Here is an 18,399-nt window from a genome sequence, read left to right on the forward strand (position 1 = left end):
GCGCTGCCTAACGACCCATTATTTTTCAAATATAGGTATAGCTGCTACTCTAGCTAGGTAAAACAGTAACCTGTAAAAGTAGCCATTTTGATGAAATTAATTAAAGGTATTTTATATGCGATAGGATCGTGTAGTTCCCGTTCAGAGGCTTTCTGAGTTGATGCTCACTTGTGTGCAATAAAACCCCCATAAGTTTACACAGAAAACTAACATCTTACACGTAAACACATATCACCAATGTTTAACATAGAGTAATCTACTTGAACGCATTAGTTACAAGTATCTTACATATTTAGAGAACACTTATTCATCCTTTACATCATTATTTCTTTCTGTGGAAAAGCATGGCTTATGTCTTTTATGTTGAAAAGTTACATTCTGGAGAACTGGAAGATCCACAGGCTGGAAACGTCAGGATACAACGACTGCCACCGCCGAGTAAACACACAGAGCGAGGAGACAAAATGTGCTTCTCATTGCTAACTTCGGCTTTGGGACACCCCTGCTTCTCTCTAGGCCTGCTAAGAAGCTTAAGCACATCTTTTTGCACTGTCATTCCCATACTATTAGCGCAACATCTATGGCTGCAAAGCAGGAAACCTGGTTTTTTGAGCTCCAGCTCAAAGGCGGGCAAAATAGGAACTTCACCTCTGTACCCACTGCGCCCATATAGGTACGTTAAATCAGTTTGTTAATTCGGCCCAGGACATCAAATCTAAGAGATCTTCAGGTTATAAACTTCGATTGGGTGACACCCTTATTTCAAAACTCCTTCTACCTGCAATGCCAGCCTCACTGGTCCACAACCTTATCTCTGCTAAAAGCACTGTGCCGGCAAGAGAAGAAGAAATCAGGGGCAGATTCAAGGTGAGATAACAGCAGGCACCTGCTTATGGGATACACCGCTCAGGGAGGAGATTGCTTGCTGCAAAGTTCGTGGATAACCAGAAAAAAAAAAAAAAAAAAAACAGCTTGTATTCTCACCAAGCAAGAGAAAAGCAAACCAGAAAGTCAGAGTTTATGGTGCCATGGAAATTGCTGGGCGGTGTGGTGCAGGAGGGACTGCTGCGAGGTAGCCCCTTCCGTCCCCCCAAATCTCAGACCGTGGACTAGTTTGGCTTTCGTGGTTTGTGTCTCAAGGGCAGACTTTGGTAGACTCTACAGGGACAAGGAGATTTCACATCTGAAACTGGCAGGAATGTGAATAAACCCCCGATGCTTTCATAGGAGCAAAACCATCTGTGAGCAGGTTTGACCCCAGGCTCTGACTTTGCGCTAACGCCCACTGGTATAAAGGAAATTCTCTTATTTTCCAGGACAGAGGAGAAAAGGGCTATCTCACTGGCAAGCTGGACTGATACGAGCGAACTACCAAAACCAGCCCGTGCACAGCATTTCCCTGCAAAGGGCAGTGAACCCCCCCTGAACCCCACCACTGGCCCTGGGCCCGTGCTCCTCACCGACCAGCTCCAGGCTCTCGACAGTTACGCTCAGCTCAGGCACGTAGGTAGAATTTCAACTGTGTAAATCTGGCCCGGCTGGGTTAAGCTCTAGGGAGGATAGGGTCTGTAAGGAGCCAGACACCAAGGGGGATTTGGGGAAGAAGATGGAGCCCCTTTATGTGTCTTTACACAGAATGACAGGGACATCATTGTAAGTAACAGACAATGTTTGTTTTAATGCTCCGATCCAAGGGTTGAACCTTACGACAGACTGAAAAACGCTGGGAATGTTCTCAGCTCCTCCAGGGAGGGGGGGGGAGGTATCTCTAGGTATCATTTCCCTGGTTTGAGGGGGAAAAGTGTCTAATACGAAATAAGGCTGCCAGCACCCAAGGCTCTCCTCTCGGAGCAAGCACCTCGGTGAGGTGCCCAGCGTGGTTTTCAGGACTGCTGAAGCTTAGGCTCCTCTCCAAATCCATGACGGCAGCGTTCAGGCGTACCCTCAGCGGTCGCTCAGCTCTTAGCCTAACCCCTGGCAAGGCACTGACGCGTAGGCTGCCCGTGGCTGCCAGGAGGAACCGCCGAACGGAAAGCGAAGCCTTTTCTTTGTTTCTGACCTCGGTGCATGCAGAAAGCAGCCTGCTCAGGCTTAGCTTCGGATGAGGTTTGGAGACCTTTGCACCTGCAACTCTGGGAATGGCAACAAACGGCGCACGGAAGCACCAGTGTCACTGGTCGCTTTTCACGACCAGCTGGAATTTTTTACTGGGATTTGGGGGGGGGGGGGGAGGTCACCCACCTCTCTCTCCCAGTGGCACCGCTGATCTGTCCTGTGTCACACAGCAAGGGCCCAACTCCACCTCCGAGCAAGCCTTCCCGGCGTGGCTCTGCCCCCAGCTGCCTTTCACAAAGCTCTGCTGAGCAGCTCTCTGCTGCCACGGGGGATGCACAAAACACACCACCCAAAGGCCAGGCCCTAAAGGCAGCTCCGTTTGCAGTGTGGCCCATGGGACAAGCGGAACGCAGAGCTCCTGGCTGCGTTTTATGGGTGTCCACGGCGCCGCAGAGTGGACACCCAGGGGAAAAAAAAAAAAAAAAAAAAAAAAAAAAAGGCTTTTAATATCCCTCCTTATCATTCAGAAATACACCAAATGCTTCAAAATCTATCAGACTCTAATACATCAGCAAGATTGTTTGTATCGTTTCACTAGCAGATGCAGCCGTGGTGAAATCATTTGGGGAAACTAACAGGGAGTTTCAGAGGGTGACACTGTTTTCATGGCTTACAGGGTCCCAGGCTGAGGGCACCCCTGGGGATCAGCCATTTCCACCTCCTGCCCGAGCAGGGTCAGCTGCAGCGGGTTTCCCAGGATCGCTCCCCGTCAGGTTTGGAGCATCTCCGCAGACAGAGCTTCACAACTTCTCTGGGCAACCTGTTCCGATGGTTGACCACCCTCAAAGCAAAAACATCTTTTCTTGTGTTCAGATGGAATGTTGTGGAGTTTTTTTTGTTTTTTTTTTTTTTTTGTTGTTGTTGTTGTTTTGGTTTTGTTTTGTTTTTTGTTTTTTGTTTTTTTTTTTTTTTTGTTTGTTTGTTTGTTTGTTTTTTTGGTTATTTTTTTTGCATTTGTGCCCACTGTCCCTTGTCCTCTCAGTGGGTAGCACTGAGCAAAGCCTGCCTCCCCCGTCCCCGTTCCCCCCCGCCGCTGCCGTCACATCTATGTACACGTGGATAAGACCCCCCTGAGCCTTCCCTTCTCCGGGCTGAACAGTCCCAGCTCTCCCAGCCTCGCCTCACAGGAGAGATGCTCCAGTGCCTTAACAATCCTCTTGGCCCTTTGCTGGACCTTCTCCACTACGTCCATGCCTCTCTCGTACTGGGGAGCCCAAAGCTGGACCCAGCACTCCATGTGTGTCTCACCAGGGCTGGCTAGAAGCCTCTTGCCTGTGGTCTCTACAGATACTAAGGAAGATGGGAGTGGAAATGAGACTTTCACCCTTTCTTTAGACCCAGCCTCTGTGTTGAGAGTGGCCGAGTTGGTGTTAGATGACGTTTATGGATTCATGCAATGACTGTTGAATTATTGGGAAAGGATTTGTTTCACCAAAATCACTGTCCCAGGCGCTGCCTTTTGCAGAGTCTTAGCTTGGAGGCCAAAGGCAGAGGTTTTCAACCAAACAGGCAATCCTCTCCACCTGGATGTCAGAAGTTAAATGTTTTGGCAGAAGAGAATGTCTCTGACGAGTCCACTGCTTGGGTCGGTATCCACAGCACGTCACACCTCCGTGCGACTTCATGAGCTTTCTGTAGCTCTCCTGGGAGGAGAAGGAATGGCTTGGGTGGCGACAGAGATGCCTTTGGCTGCTGGAGAAACGGGCCACGTCCCAACACGGACTGTCACGCTGCTAGAGCGTGGTGTGCATTTCCCAGGGAGCTCCCACGTGTGTAACTACTCGCTGTGTGCCGTGGTAAGAATCACAGCCCAATTTGCCTGTACTGTTGCTTCAGTCCCCAGCAGAGGAGGATCAAGCTCTAACGCATTCATCTCCGCAAATAAGCAGCAATACTTCATGATGCAGGGAGGAGAAATGTCAGGGAGGGACCGGGCAAAACGTCTCACGAATTTGAAACGGCTTCTGGTAGGCTGTGGCGGCTTTTGCCAAGCACCAGCAGAGAAAACTGACCACCCACCCAACCAAAGCAGTTCCCTGACCTCAATAAAAAGCAGTTGTTTCACAGACTCAACTCAACACATCCTTTGAAACCGAACAAGGAGGCTAAGAATCCAAGTAGGGTGTGAAGCCCAAGGGAGCGCCTGAAGAAGCACACAGCCGCCGACAGGGATGACGCTGTTGCCTTCAAAGCAAAGATTTCTCTATTGCTTGTAATAACCCTGCTATCACAGGTCAAAGTCACCACCCTTCGGGGGATCCAGCCTGAAAACCTACGCAATTAATGTCTGACAAGCTCTCAAGAAAGCACCTTTGCCCAGGAGTTAACACTTTGCACTCTAAAACAGCGTGTTTCGGGTGTATCGCGTCGTTAGCTGTAATTAGCTGGCAAGCAGAACCAGATCTGTGTTGCACGGAACGGAAAAAGACTATAGGAAAAAAGAAAAAAAAAAAAAAAAAAAAAAAAAATGAAAAAGGAGGTTAAAAAATGACAAGCGGTAGGATCCATCGGAGGCGGGTTCCGCGGGTGCCCGCGCGGCCTCACGTGGGCTCGCGTGGAGCGGGGCTGCCCCCTGGCGGCGGCGGCGGCGCAAACCGCGGGGCCGCTTCGCCGTGGCCGCTCACGCGTGGGGGGACGGGACACCGGCACTGGGCGGGGGGGGGGGGGGGTGCCCAGCGCGGCGTGGGCGCGGAGCGGCGCTTTCCCGGCACGGGACACTGGTGTTGCGCAGCTCCCGCCGCTCCGCGGAGGTTTTGGGGTTTTTTGGTTTTTGCCTTTTTTTTTTTTTTTTTTTTTTTCCTGTAACATTTCCTTGCCGTTCCGCTCCCCCCCCCCCCCCCCCCCCCGAGGCTTTCAGCGCCGTCTCCCTCCGGCTGCGCGGCGCGGAGGAAGCGCGGCGCTGTTCCGCCGGCCGCGCAGCTGGCGCGGGCAGCACGGCGCGGGGAGCCGAGACCAGTCTTTCCACGGCTTGCTTTTGTGAAATTATTTCAAGACCACGTATTTTTACAGCATCACCTGTGCGGAGATATAAATAGTTCATACTAGAAATCAAAGCACTGTAAAAAATCTGATTTAAACACTCCCAGGCAAGAACATTATCGTGAGAAACTACTGGCGCTTCATACTACTTTACTCAGATATTTTTAAGCACCAGGAAAGCTCTGCTGATAGCAACATTCATTCACAACTTCATATTTATTGAAGTCACTAAGGAACAACGTATGTCATTGGCTCTGCATTTAAGATCAGAAATCAGGGCTGGAAAACCTGAACGCAACAAAGCACCGCATAGAGCCCCCCCCCTCTCCCCCCCTCCCCACCCACCACCCCCCCCAAAAAAAAAAAGAAAGAAAAAAAAAAAAGTAAAAAATGAAAATGTGGATTCCTAAGGACCAGTTTTCAATTCAACCCGTGGAGCCCGTGGGCGAGGCACACGTAGAGCAGCAGCCTCCACGGCAATGAGCTACAGTCAGCACCGATTTCAGTGGAGGGATTAATTCCACCGAGATTTTTTTATGGATACAGGGAAAAGACAAATGCTTCATTGATCCGGAATGCTGCCTGAAAGACAGCCGGTACCCGGCGAGATCTGATAATTTAATAACTGAGCTTGGAGTATTATTCCGAAGCATGGTCACAGCGCTGCATATTGCAATCACATTCATCACGCGTAACGGGTGCGTGCTACGGAGCGTTGCGGGCAGCTCGCGGGTTCCATCCACGGGGGACGGGGACGGTACAGCACCCTCCTCATCTTTGGGGCAGCTGAAAACGCACCAGCCTTTCCACGCCCGCGAGCAGCGCACCGCGTGCGTGACTGAAACACGCGGCGAGTGGTTAACGCGCCCTGTAGAGAGGCGGGGAAGCAGCGCATCCATTTTATTTTTTTTTTTTTTTTTTTTTTTTTCATTTTATTTTCTGGAACCACGCTACACGCGGTCACGAGGAAACCCCGAAGTTATTGCAGGTCTCCTGAAATCTTTAATACCGGTACGAGCCGTGGATGTCGAAGGCCGAGGATGGGCTGGCGCTGCGGGCGCAGAGCCCCCTGAGAGTTGCACGGGTTTAGCTCCGGCCGGTGGGCCACGCAAGAGGAGCGCAGACACGGGGCTGTGCGCGGGTGGGTGCGTGTATCTGTGCGTGTTTCTAGCTGCGCGTGGAAGCAGCCTCATATGCCGCTATATGCCGGCGAGCCTCACCCGCGGCTGCGGGCGGCCCCGCCGCACGCGTTCGCGACACCCGCACGGCCCACCCGCGGCGTGGGCTCCCCCCACGGGAGGGTCGGTGCCGGCTCAGGACCCTGCGCCGGGGCGGGGCGGCGGGGGGGGGGGCTGCTCCCGGGAGCTCATCGTCCCCTCCCCGGGTGGGTTATGGTGGTGGTGGGGGGGTGCTCCCCGCGGAGTGGGCGCGCCCCGCGCTCCCGGCCGCGGGGGCGGTGCGGGGGCGCGGCGCTGCGGCGGGGCCGCGCCTGGCAGCTGGGGGGGGGGGGGGGGGGGGGCAGCGCGCCCGCTCCCGCCCCGCAACTTTCGGGCCAACACCTCCGCCCTCGTCCGTCTGTCCGTCCGTGTCCCTCCCCCCCCCCCCAAACCACCCCCCCCCCAGCCCCGCCGGTGACCGGTAAGCGCCGGGCTCCCGGGCCGGCGGAGGGCGGAGGGGAGCCCTGTCCGCTGCACCCCCCCCCCCCCCCCGCGCCGCTCCGCCCGGTGCCGCGCACATGGCCGCGGGAAACTTTGGCAGGCGAGATGGGGGGGGGGGGGGGGGGACGACACACAAGCCCGGAGGCGCCGCGGGGATGGGGAGAAAGGGAAGGGGTGGGGGGGGAGCGGGCGCGCAGGTACCGCCCTCCTCCGCGGAGCGGGGCGCGGCGCCCCGGAGCGCGGACGGCGGTCGCTGGGCAGGTGCCGGCGGGGCCGGGGCTGCGCGGGTGCGGAAGGGAGCGGCGGTGCCCGGTGCGGAGCGGGGGGCGAGGGACCCGCCGCGGGGTCAGAGCGGGCCGGGGGGGGGGGGGGGGGGGTGGGGGGTGGGTGCGGATTTTGGCTCCGGCTTTTCGCCTTGGTGCGCCGGGGCGGGGGGGGGAGTAAGTTGCTGAGCTACGGTAGCGGGGGGGCAACAGGGTTCAGGTGGAAAATCCACGCAGCTGCCCCCGGGGTGGTTTGTTTGGTGGTTTTGGGTTTTTTTGTTTTTTTTTTTTTTTTTCTTTTTTGGTTGGTTGGTTGTTTTTCTAGTCTGTGTTTTTTTTTTTGTTTTTTTTTTTTGTTTGTTTGTTTTTTGTTTTTGTTTGTGTTTTGGTTTTTTTTTGTTGTTGTTGTTTTTTTTTTTTAATTATTTATTATTATTAGGGCAGAGGAAAACGTTAGTGCACAATGCTGAGATTGGCGATCTGGCCACTGAGGCAGGTACCCGAAAAGCAGCAGTCACTGGAGCAGCTACACTACTGTCATTCTTCGGGCTCGCATGAGGTTTATGTGCCTTTGCGAGGAAGGTCACTTCTTACCTATTTCCCCCCCCCCCCCCCCCCATCCCACCCTCTTTTTTTGCTAAGCCGTGCATCAGCGGCGTGAATTCCAAGAAGCAGTAGGTGTTTCTTGGCATTTCGATTGGGATTTTGGAAAGGGGAGCCGGGTATCGAACGGGAAGAAATTGCGATGGAAGGAAGGGATGCGGCGGCTGCAGGCAGCCCTTGGTTTGCAGGCGTGTGGAAGTTGGTGAAATAGGTAAAGGGTCAAAACTGGCATTGGGGAAATGGTGACTGTTTCTTTAGTTACTTACATCACGGACGAATATAAGGGAAAACTGGGCCACTAAGAATTTTTCCTGGTTTGCAGTTTGCTGTCAGCAGAAGGTAAAACATGTCCTTGAAGATATACAATTTTACATAAACAGCTGATGTTTACATAAGCCTAGATAAGTTTGCAAAAAACAGAGATAGCAGAAGATGCGGTGTTAGCTGAACTCAGCTATCCTGCTGTTTGACCGTGTGATCATATACCTTTTTTTTTTTTTTTTTTTGGGGGGGATTGTTGCAGCGTAAGAACAAAGTGAGCAGCTGCACCTTTACCAAAGCAACCACCTGCGTTCCTCCTCTCCTCTGGAATGGACAATGGGATGGTCTCTGACTTTATCATGATCAAAAACTTCTTCCTCTTCTGCGTTTCCATGAGTTTGGCCAGCCACTTCGGGTGAGTTGCCAATTGCGTTTGAATTTTTGCTGTGGGTTTTTATTTTTTTTTTTGTTGTTTTTGTTAGGTTTTTTTTTTTTTTTTTAAGAAAATAAAACCCCTTGGCTCTGTGTGGTGCGGAGCAGCCGAACAAAACAAGCGGGCTTTGCCTTTCATCTTAACGTGCTGGTGTCTTGGGGGGGGGGGGGGGGGGAAAGGAAAAAGGGGCTCGATTTGTTTTCCTGCTCAAATTTGCTGTCTCCTGTCGGTTCCTGATGCCTGGAATGCTGCTGCGGGGAGGCCTGGGGGGCCCGGGGAGCTCTGGCCGGGCCTAGGGATGCTGAGGGCTCCGACCCGGGCGAAGCAGAGCTGGGGGCTGCGATGTGGGGGGGTCGCAGCTCCCCGCTCCCCCCGGGCGGGCGCGGGCTACAGGGGCTGGGGGCGTGCTGCTGGCTGGGAAGGGGTTTCCTGGTGAGCAAGCTAAGAGCGTGACTGCTCGGGATGGCTGAGTTTGAAACTTGCTAGAATAATGAGAAATTGTGTTTCCCAGAAGCATATCACAAGGAGTCTTGTTGTTTCCGTAGTTTTGCTTTGGAGGCTTTCCTGATGGTGATGTTCTAAAAACTATATTGAAGAAATAGTCCTACTATAGCTCTTAGGGGAAAAAAAAAAAAAAAAAAAACACAGCAAAAAAAAAAAAAAAAAAAAAAAACAATAAAAAGAAACCCAAAACCAAACAACCCACCCCTATTTATATGCTTTTTTTCCTAAGGCCGGAGATCTTAAGAACTTTCCAAAATTGGGCTGTTCAGTGGAATCTAGAAAAGGCATTTCGCAAGTGCTCTGGAAACGTAGGTAGATTCTTTTTTGTGGAGGAGAACAATTATTTATGATTTCACCAGAAAAAAAAAAAAAAAAAAGGATTGAATCCTCCCAACGTGCTGATTCACAAGCACACCCATCAATTCCTTGCTATAAGAAGATACAAAATGGAGATGCAAATCAGTTTCTGATTTCAAGCAAAGTGTTTTTTTTTCCAGATTGGAACTGGGAGAAAGACCAAACTTTGCGTGATGACTGTCTATGCCATAAGCAAAACTTAGCCCTGGCTCCAGTGTGTGCCCTGCGTGGGCAGGCAGAAGGAAGACTGTGACCCCAGTGACTGACACGAGTGGCTGTAGGACTGCACCCTACAAAGAGTGCAAAGGGCTGCACGCTAATTTATTCACCTTGGAAAAGCCTGATCCTGCTTTCAGTGTGGCTTAAGGCAAAACTCCCTGGACTTTGGGATAGAGATGAAGAGGTCTTAGATAGCGTGGGGCTGGTTTTAAACTTGCCTCGACACGGTTGTAATTTGACAAAGTATTGCCACGTTGAGAAAATCTTGAGGACTACACCCTTAAGTCCTTCCTGACTGTCCGTCATCCCTGCAGAAGGCAGCACATTGCAATAGTTGAGCATGATCTGTTTGGTGTGGGGTCTTTTAACTGTGCTACTCCTCTAACAGAAGAATAGATAGGTGAGGCTGGGGGAAAAAAAAAAAAAAAAAAAAAAAAGTAGGGATTAACTCTCTCTTTTGACTCCAAAGCAAATACTGAATCTAAGTCCCAGGTAGGAATCGGTGTGACCTGTAACCTGGCAGATAATCAGAACAGGACAGTTAAGGGAAACTAGGACGCTTGTTTTCTGTGAGTTACTCGAAAAGCTTTTGTGCACTAAAACGAGATCATCACGTAACCTGCCTCCACCCTCCCCCCCATTTCTGATCTGGCAATTTTAGTCCGGCCTGCAGAGATCAGCAGCTCCAGTTTGCTGCACCGTTCACACGCTGCCTTAGGGCTGAATTTTGACCCTGCTCAGGAGGCAGAGGATGCTCCAGCACTTCTGTTTCGGAAGCAGAAGCGGTTTCAGAGTGCAGTTAGCTAAGTGCTCTGGGACTGACTCTTCAAGAGGGAACGGTGCAATTTACATGTAAGCTGGTATATATTATCAGCAAGAATCTAACACTGATAATACTTGCTGTTGCTACCAGGTTCTTCTTTATCAGCTTCATCCACGTTTGGACTACGCCGTTACATCGCAGTGCGTTTTGCACCGTGCTAGATAAAAGTGATTGGTCAAACGAGCGCAAATTCAAAAGCAAAACACAGTAGGACGTTACAGAGGAAGGCAGAGATTTGTCTACGACTCTCCATAGTCATTCCATATTTATATTAAACCATAAATACAGTTTTTGCTGACATAGCCAAAGCCACCTGGGGGGATTTTGATGCACAATGCCTGGTAAAATAAACAGGAGTTATGTATCTCAGTCTCCTAGGCTACTTCAGAAATCTCAGCAAAAGTCTGCGATTAATGTTTAGCATAAAGGTGGAATGACTGTCGAGAGTTATCCACACTGATAGACGGTAGAGAAGGACTGTAGGCACAGTTGGTAGAAGTTATTCAAAGAAAAAAAAACCCACTGACTTCAAAGACACGGATGAAACAATAAGAGGATGTGAAGCCCCCCCCCCCGCCGTTGGTGTAACAGCTTTAAGAGGCTCCTTCTGCAGCAACGGCCCAGCACGAGTCAAGGCTTTTTCGAGCGTGCTTGAATTCAGCCTTGAGTTGTATAATGCTCTAGCGAGTTAAGGTATTTTACTGGAGCATTGCAAGATAGTTCACAATTGCCTTGAAATGAAATATTTATAACGGAGCCCGAGAATGAGTAGAAGGCCGGTCTAACCACGAACAGCGTTTCCTGATGAGCCAAGAGTCTGGTGGGCCCGCGGGGAGCCCACCTCCTCGCAGCCACGGGGGACGGCCGGCACCGAGAGCTCCGTGGGACGTGGCCGGCCCCACGCTGGCCAACCTGACCGAGCCCCGAGCCTTTTTTTTTTTTTTTTTTTGCAAGCCCCAGACTGCCCACGGGCACGTCCCTGGGGACCCACAGTCCCCGCGCGTTTGCGTTTTGGACGTGCAGTTTCAGAAACCTGTCCGAGAGCCAAAACCAGCGGGGACGGATGTTGGTGGTGGACCCGCAGTTTAGTTGCCATCTGCTAATAATATTTGTAATAGTAGAAACACGGAAAACGGAAGATCCCAGTTGAACGTAACCAATGCAGGACTTCTCTGCGCTCTGTCAGGATCCGGTCCGTGGCGCGTCTGCAGTTTCACATACTTTTCCCCTAGCTCACAGCCCTTATCGCTGAGACCATAATCCTGCTATTTAGGCTAAACATACCTCTCCTTCAGTCTGGTATTTCAAGCGAGTCTCTGCAACCCTAAGCGGTTAGTTCTGCTGGGTTATCCCTTTCCAAGTACTTGCAGATGCTAGGGGGTTCGTCATATTTTTAAGGCTGATTTGGTAAGAATTCTCATACCCTTATGCAGTCGTGCTTGTCTATTTTTTTTTTTTTTTTTTTTTTTTTTCAAATTCTGTTTTCCTTTCCTTCTCAATGCCTCCGGGTAGCTTTTTTTGGACCCATTAGATGATTTTATTAACTAAGTGGGTGCCTAGCAGTGCTTGGAGGAGGCAGACAGACACCTCTCGCTCCCTCTGCTGACCAGAAAGCTGCGGGTTCAGCATCTCGGTTTCGCTGGGCTGGCCGCCCGCCCAGCCGTGCAGAACGGGCCGCTGGAGCTGCAGGTCGCTGGCCGGGGGAGCTGGGAGCACTGCGAGGTGTTTAGTGACCCCGGGAGAAATTCAGGGTGCCCAAAGGGGCGTTAAGGTGCAAGGAGGCGAGGAGGACAACGCGCCGCCCCGTGAAAAGCGGGCTTTCGTTGCCCTACTCACAAATGGCTCGTTCCCAGGAGGCAGTAAAATCCTGCTCTTGCTAAACAAAAGAATTAAGTGACTCTTTAAGGATCTGCAGAGACCACTGAGGTTTCATCATTTCATCCAGTCCTCCTCCTCCTCCTCTGTCCTAATGCGGTGTGAAGGAATTGAATCTCCGTTGCACAAATTCACAAAATATCGGCGTTTTTAGATCTCGAGAACGGCAAGAAGCTAGGATAGAAAAGTAAAGCTATGTCCTTTGGTGTCTGGCCAGCTGGCAGTATCCAAAAGCGTGCAAGCGCGTCCTCCACCGTCTTTTCCACAAACTGTTAATTTATCTGAGGTTCTGGTATAATTCCAATCCAATTAAAGCAAGTTATTGGAAACTCTACTTTTGAGAGAGAGAGAGAAAAAAAAAAAAAACAAAATTTTCAATGGCAAAATACTCCTCAGTTATTTTTCCAGTTTCTCTTACCTTTTTTTTTTTTAAAAAAAAAAAAAAAAGTTTTGGGAAAATCATGAAATATCTACCATACATTTTCCTCTTGTTACAACTAAGCTGTGAATAGGACCTGTCATGACTTTGACTAGATGGCAGAAAAGACAGTGATGTTTAAAGTGGGACATGATGAACTCATCGGAAGAGGTAGCTGAGCATCTTCGGAGAGTTATTACGTTTTACACTGATGGGCCCCTTCTGTGGCTTCTGATTTTTTCAGTCACCCTGAAATCGCAATATTAAATAAATGTGATGAGAAGTATTCCTGGTTGGTTTAGTTTATGTTCAGTAATAGGCTTTAAATGTAATTATCTTTGAATTTTCTTAGCATTTCCCTAAGTTTCTTTTCTAGGTTTATTTTTATCCATAACTGAAAATGCTTGCTATAAAAGCAGTGTCGGTTGCAGAGAGGCAATAATGTTCTCACCTTCTAATATGCTGATAAAACCTAATCTTTAGCTGTGTGGAAATAATTAATTTAGGATATCACCTGTTTTCTCTCCCTTCATAGAGCTACAGTATCTAATATATGCATGTAACTTTGCAAGTCCAGTTTAAATAAGATTTAAAAAAAAAAAAAAAAATCATAAAAGGCAACCTCAGCACTTCCTCTAAAACATGTATTTCACCAGCAATCTCAAAACCATAAATTAAGTGCTAACTTTTCTGTGAAAGAAGGAAGTAACATTTGCGTTAATGGCAAGCAGTAATCCATCTACAAATGCAACTTCACATAATACTGACATTTCGCCGAAACTCAGCATCAGCTGCCGTCTTTTTCGGGTGAAGCGATCTGCCAAATCTAAATTGGATTGCAGTTTTGCAGATGAAGCGCAGACTTTTTACGAGTCTTCACCCTAGTTGCTTCTCCATCGTTTTCATCTATTAATCAGCTTCTCTTGTGGAGATAAAGAAGCTTTTCAGTATTTGAGGTGCATGTACTGTTCTTGTGAGAGCAGCACGTAGCTGGGATGGAAGGAAGGCGCGTCGGTTACTCTCGTTGGACACAGAGGAACGGCTATGAGAACTAAGTATATTTTGTCCCATCCCCACAAAAATAGTTCAATGGAAATCTTCCCCCCCTGAGTTCGGTTGGCTTTGAATTCAGCCACTAGCACTAAAAATAACAAGCTTTTTCGAGAGCAGGGAAACGAGGGAAGCTTTGTATCCTCTGCCCCCAGCGCCGTACCTTTGCAGTACTCCCGGCTCCGCGTTTGGCATCCCTCGTGCCCATCTCCCACCTACATTTTACCTCCGCGGTCCTTTTCTCCCAGGATCTTTCCTAATCACCCTGCAAAGTCTCCTCCGTGTCTCTTAATTAGCAGAGAGGAGGTGGTCTGGTTTTGCTGAGGCTGCTTCTGAGCTACGCACGTGCTGACTGGCCCAGTCGGCGAGCCAGAGGGAATAGATGACTGCTGACCTCACATTTTTACTTAATGAGGCACTAATTTAGATCGCTCTCCCCTTGTCTAATCGCTGCTTCTCATGAAACTTGTAGGAAAGAAGTGAAGTTTTGATCTCTCCGCTTCTTGGTCAGGTGTGTTGGAAAATGCAAATGGGTTCCTACATTGACACGGTGCAGCAGGCAGCCAGCATGATGCATGTCTTTTTCTTATGAAAAAAAAAAAAAAAAAAAAAAGAAGCCAAAATAAATGAGAAAAGTTTAAAACAGCACGCTGGGATTTTGCCAAAGTGTTAGTTATGGTCGCTGCTTATGAAGAACCTCTGTAACTCCTGTCTCCTGTTCGTATTCGTTAGGCTGCTGCTCGTCAATGTTCACCTTGACGTGGCGAATCCCTTTGATTACGGTTGAGAAAAAAGTATGCAGTCTTTCGCGTTGAATGGTCCGACGTGCCAGGATGTCTAACGTTTAAGCAATCGGTTTGCATCTGCTGGGTTAAACCGCCTTTTGTTATAGCCAAACAATGTTGCCTGCCTCAGTTGCTCGCTCGAGGTTGTGCTCGCAGCGTCGAAACCGGAATGAACGTGGTACTTCGAGCCCGGAGAGGTGGGGCGGCCTGAAAAATGGGTGAGATTTGTGGCTGTGTCCCCCCCCCCCCGGGGCCTGCAGCGAAGGGGGGGCTCCACGGTGGCCTCGGGCGATGAGCTTGCCGAGGGAGGGTGTGGGCAGCACCTGCCGACGGTGTTTCCGTGCGCTCCGGTGTTCCTGGGAACCGGCGCCCCCGCTCCCCCTCTCCTGGGAGGCTTTGCAGTCCTTCCCTCTCCCAGCAGAAGCAGACAAGCTGTAAAGGGACCAGGCGGAGGGACTGGGGGGCCCCACGTCTCCGAGGGGCTACGGGGCCGCCAGGAGCTCGTCCTGAGCCGGGGCCCGGCGTCACTAAAGCTTCCAGACTCGTTACGCGGGTGTCAGCGAGGTCCCATTAGCGCGCACCCCGGGGCAGGTAAAACCAGGCTGAGGTCCCTTGTCTGTCTCTGTATAAATCCCGTTGTGTTAGGCGAACCCAACGGACGTGCTACGAGCGTTCTGCAAGGCAAGCCGTTCAGAGGGATGCTTTGAGGTTCTGGATTTATTTACTGAGTTATTTCCCTGGGGGCTGGTAGTAAAGCAACATGGATTTCAGATTTTTTTTTTTTTTTTTTTTTTTTTTTTTTTTTTTTTTTTTTTTTTTTTTTTTACCTCGGGGTGACTGGCTCGTGCTGAGTTCAGGTTGTTGGAGTGTACGCGATTCCTGTCTGCTGGCAGGGCGTGTGAGGCAGGACACGGTCCCTGGTGGGGCGATGTGCCCTGTCGCAGCTGGAGCTTTCGGCAGAGGCTGAAACTTGAATAAGCGCTGAGCGTGAGCCAGCCTGCTGCCTTAGGAGATGCTCGTTGCTCGCTGCAGGTGAAGAGCATGCTTGTGGATCAACTGACGCGTCTGCTCTTTAGGTGAGGGAAGGCGTTAGTAGGCAGGGGGATTCTCCTAAGCATCTTTAAACGAAAATCAAATGGACTTCAAAAGGCAACGCACAGTTTTGCTGTGAGCAGCTTCCTAGGTCTGAGCCATGGATAAAATGGTGAAGTGAAAAAGAGTTCAGAATCAAAGCAAATCCGGCCCAAAAACAGATATGGAAGGAGGCCCACTGCACATTACTGTTATTTGCATACTATAAGGGAGGATTAATTTGTGCAAAAGAGAGAGGAGGAATGAAGAGCTGTGTTTTGGGTACTGCAGCGTGGTTTTTCAGGTACCCCAGTGACCCGGGGTGGGATTGTTGGACGGAATGGGAGGTCGTTATCCTCAAGCAAGGTTAGAGTTCATCCTTTGTTCCGGCAATAAATGCCGTCGCAAGTGGAAAGTAGACGCTGTTTGGCGCGTGAGGATTCGGGCGTTACCTTCAGGCAGACTTGAAGGAGTGTCCCCAGGCAGACCCGTGCTCGACTGGGGAGCCGGCCCCGGGGGGAAACCCAGTAAGAGTTTTTGCTGGCCCCGGGGGAGGTGGCGGGGCTGGGGTGGGGACGGGGGGACGCCCCTGCGCATCCAGACAAGAGGATCAGTGGGCTCAGGCGTTCCCCGACCCAGCGCCCTGGGGCTGTACCTCTGCGGCACGGGTCCTGCCTTGGGTCCTCCTCCTCGGGGCAGAGCTGTTTAGGATTGCTTATAGCAGCGGTGAAATCGCTGCAGCTCCCCGTGCCGCTCAGCTGGAGGGGCAGGAGCGGGCAGAGGCTCGGGGAAAGGGGGGCGGGGGGGGGGGGATGGGCTACAAAGTTCCCCCGAAGCTGAAGCCCCTTGAGGCCCGCGCGGCTTTTGACGTGTTTCTTTTCATTTGCATAAAATAGCTTCTCACAAACGCCAACAGCCTCGGGAAAAGAGGACGCCAATGATAACATCACTATATTCACCAGGATCTTGGACGGTCTGCTGGACGGCTACGACAACCGACTGCGCCCGGGGCTGGGAGGTAGGAAAACGCCTTCGCTGTGGCCGGTCCCCCAGCTACGCGGGACCATCGCCTACGTGATGAACCCCCCCCCCCCCCCCCCAAAGGGGTACCTGCTCCCTGCACCAGCCTTGCTTGACGAGGGAGTTGTGTTTCATTAGCTAAATGAAGCCCATAAAGTAGGTTCGTCGCCTGGCAAGTGGGGCACGATCCAAAGGTCGCTGAAGGTCGTCGCCTTTCAGTCGTTGAGGTCAGCTGGGGTTGTGGTAGGAGGGCGTGTGTGATGCTTTTTTTTTTTTTTTTTTTTTTTTTTCTGTAATTGAATACAGTCGGGGGTTTCTTTTCTTACTGGTACTCCTTAAGGTGAAGCGAGACAGGGTGCTAGCAGGTTGCTGCAAGGTTCCCTCACCGGTCAGCACGTATAAAATTATGCCGGTGACAAAAATCTCTGTTAAAAACAGATCCCCAACCCATCCATTTTTAGACAGCTACAGGAAATCTGTATTGGTATGTCATTCTGATAACCTCTACAGCAGCTATTTTAAAACCATAACATGTGAATGGTAGCTTGCCACCATAACCCTGTTGAGCCCTCGTTCAGCTCTCTATCCCCCAGATTTCTCTCATCTTCTACCCATGTGTAAACCATCTGTTATGTTTCTTCCTGGCCCTTTCTTAATCTGGCTACCCCCACCCCTTCCTCTTGTGAGACCAACACATTGCTTTCATCCCTTTCTCTCCTTCTCCTCTCACTTTACACAGAGATGCTTGAAAATAGGGCTTGATGCTCCTATCTTATGTAACAAACTTCTGAAATTCCTGCCCTTAAATTAAATTAGTCCTGGATTTGAAAAGACGCCAGAAGGACTTAGAGCATTGAGGGTAGAATTAATTTCACCTAACTTTGGACATCTGCAATGTGGATGTCTGAAACTGGGCAGATGACCCAAGAGAGTGGAGGGGAATAGGTCCTTCCAAGATACACCTCATAGCATCCTGTAGTAGGTATTGACTGTGAGGCAGCCCCGTGCTCACACAGCCCAGAACCCCCCCGTGCCCTGGGCTGCAGCCAGAGCAGGGGGGGCAGCAGGGCCAGGGAGGGGATTGTCCCCCTCTGCTCCGCTCTGGGGAGACCCCCCTGCAGTGCTGGGGCCAGCTCGGGGGCCCCCAACAGCAGAAGGACCCGGAGCTGCTCGAGCGGGGCCAGAGGAGGCCACGGAGATGCTGGGGGGGCTGGAGCAGCTCCCCTGGGGGGCCGGGCTGAGAGAGTTGGGGGGATTCAGCCTGGAGAAGAGAAGGCTTTGGGGGGACCCTGAGAGTGGCCTCCCAGGGCTTAAAGGGGGGACAGGGGAGGGGGGGGGGGGGACTCTGGATCAGGGAGTGGGGGTAGGACAAGGGTTAATGATTTTAAACTGGCAGAGGGCAGATTTATGTTGGATATAAGGCAGAAATTGTTCCCTGTGCGGGGGGTGAGGTGCTGGCCCAGGGTGCCCAGAGCAGCTGTGGGTGCCCCCTCCCTGGAAGGGTTCAAGGCCAGGTTGGACGGGGCTGGGAGCCCCCTGGGCTGGGGGAAGGGGGCCCTGCCCGGGGCAGGGGGGCTGGAGCTGGGGGGGCTTTAAGGCCCCTTCCAGCCCAAACCAGTCTGGGATTCTGTGATCAAAACCTGTTGGTCAGAAGACTTGTGGCCTTGGAGGGCCTTTTTCTTTCCACTGACTATCAGAAGAGAGCCTGGGCTCCCAAAGGGCAGCAACTGCATTTGATCAGGGATGAAATTCCTCTTCAAATATATCTGGGGGGATTTTTGAGTGATTCAGAAATTGTTAATAGAGAAATGCATCACAAGCACGTATCTGCATCTTAGAGCGATTACTAATGCAGAGCCTATATTTATTACAGAGAGAATAACTCAGGTGAAAACAGACATCTATGTTACCAGTTTTGGTCCCGTGTCAGACACAGAAATGGTAAGTTTGAGCGCGTGGCTGCCA

General features: G+C 51.0%; 2 protein-coding genes across 5 annotated transcripts in view; one reads left to right on the forward strand and one right to left on the reverse strand.

Annotated features, from left to right (window-relative positions):
* The window catches only part of GABRB3 (gamma-aminobutyric acid type A receptor subunit beta3), a 197,527-nt gene that overhangs the window by 141,271 nt on the left and 37,857 nt on the right, over window positions 1-18,399 (reverse strand). The window lies entirely within an intron of this gene.
* GABRA5 (gamma-aminobutyric acid type A receptor subunit alpha5) overlaps window positions 5,539-18,399 on the forward strand; it is a 58,163-nt gene continuing 45,302 nt past the window's right edge. Inside the window, exons 1-4 of one of the 4 annotated variants that reach the window (XM_042788691.1) lie at window positions 5,539-6,235; window positions 8,142-8,294; window positions 16,311-16,432; window positions 18,308-18,375. In XM_042788691.1, the coding sequence (XP_042644625.1) occupies window positions 8,209-8,294; window positions 16,311-16,432; window positions 18,308-18,375 (276 nt within the window). In that variant the 5' untranslated portion in view covers window positions 5,539-6,235; window positions 8,142-8,208. Of the gene's footprint in view, window positions 6,236-6,989; window positions 7,065-7,456; window positions 7,830-8,141; window positions 8,295-16,310; window positions 16,433-18,307; window positions 18,376-18,399 lie in introns of those variants that run through there. The other 3 variants (XM_042788689.1, XM_042788692.1, XM_042788690.1) reach the window with 3 other exon arrangements.

The sequence above is a fragment of the Tyto alba genome, unplaced genomic scaffold (genome assembly GCF_018691265.1).
Source record: "Tyto alba isolate M040663 unplaced genomic scaffold, T.alba_DEE_v4.0 Super-Scaffold_14, whole genome shotgun sequence".
Taxonomy (NCBI): domain Eukaryota; kingdom Metazoa; phylum Chordata; class Aves; order Strigiformes; family Tytonidae; genus Tyto; species Tyto alba.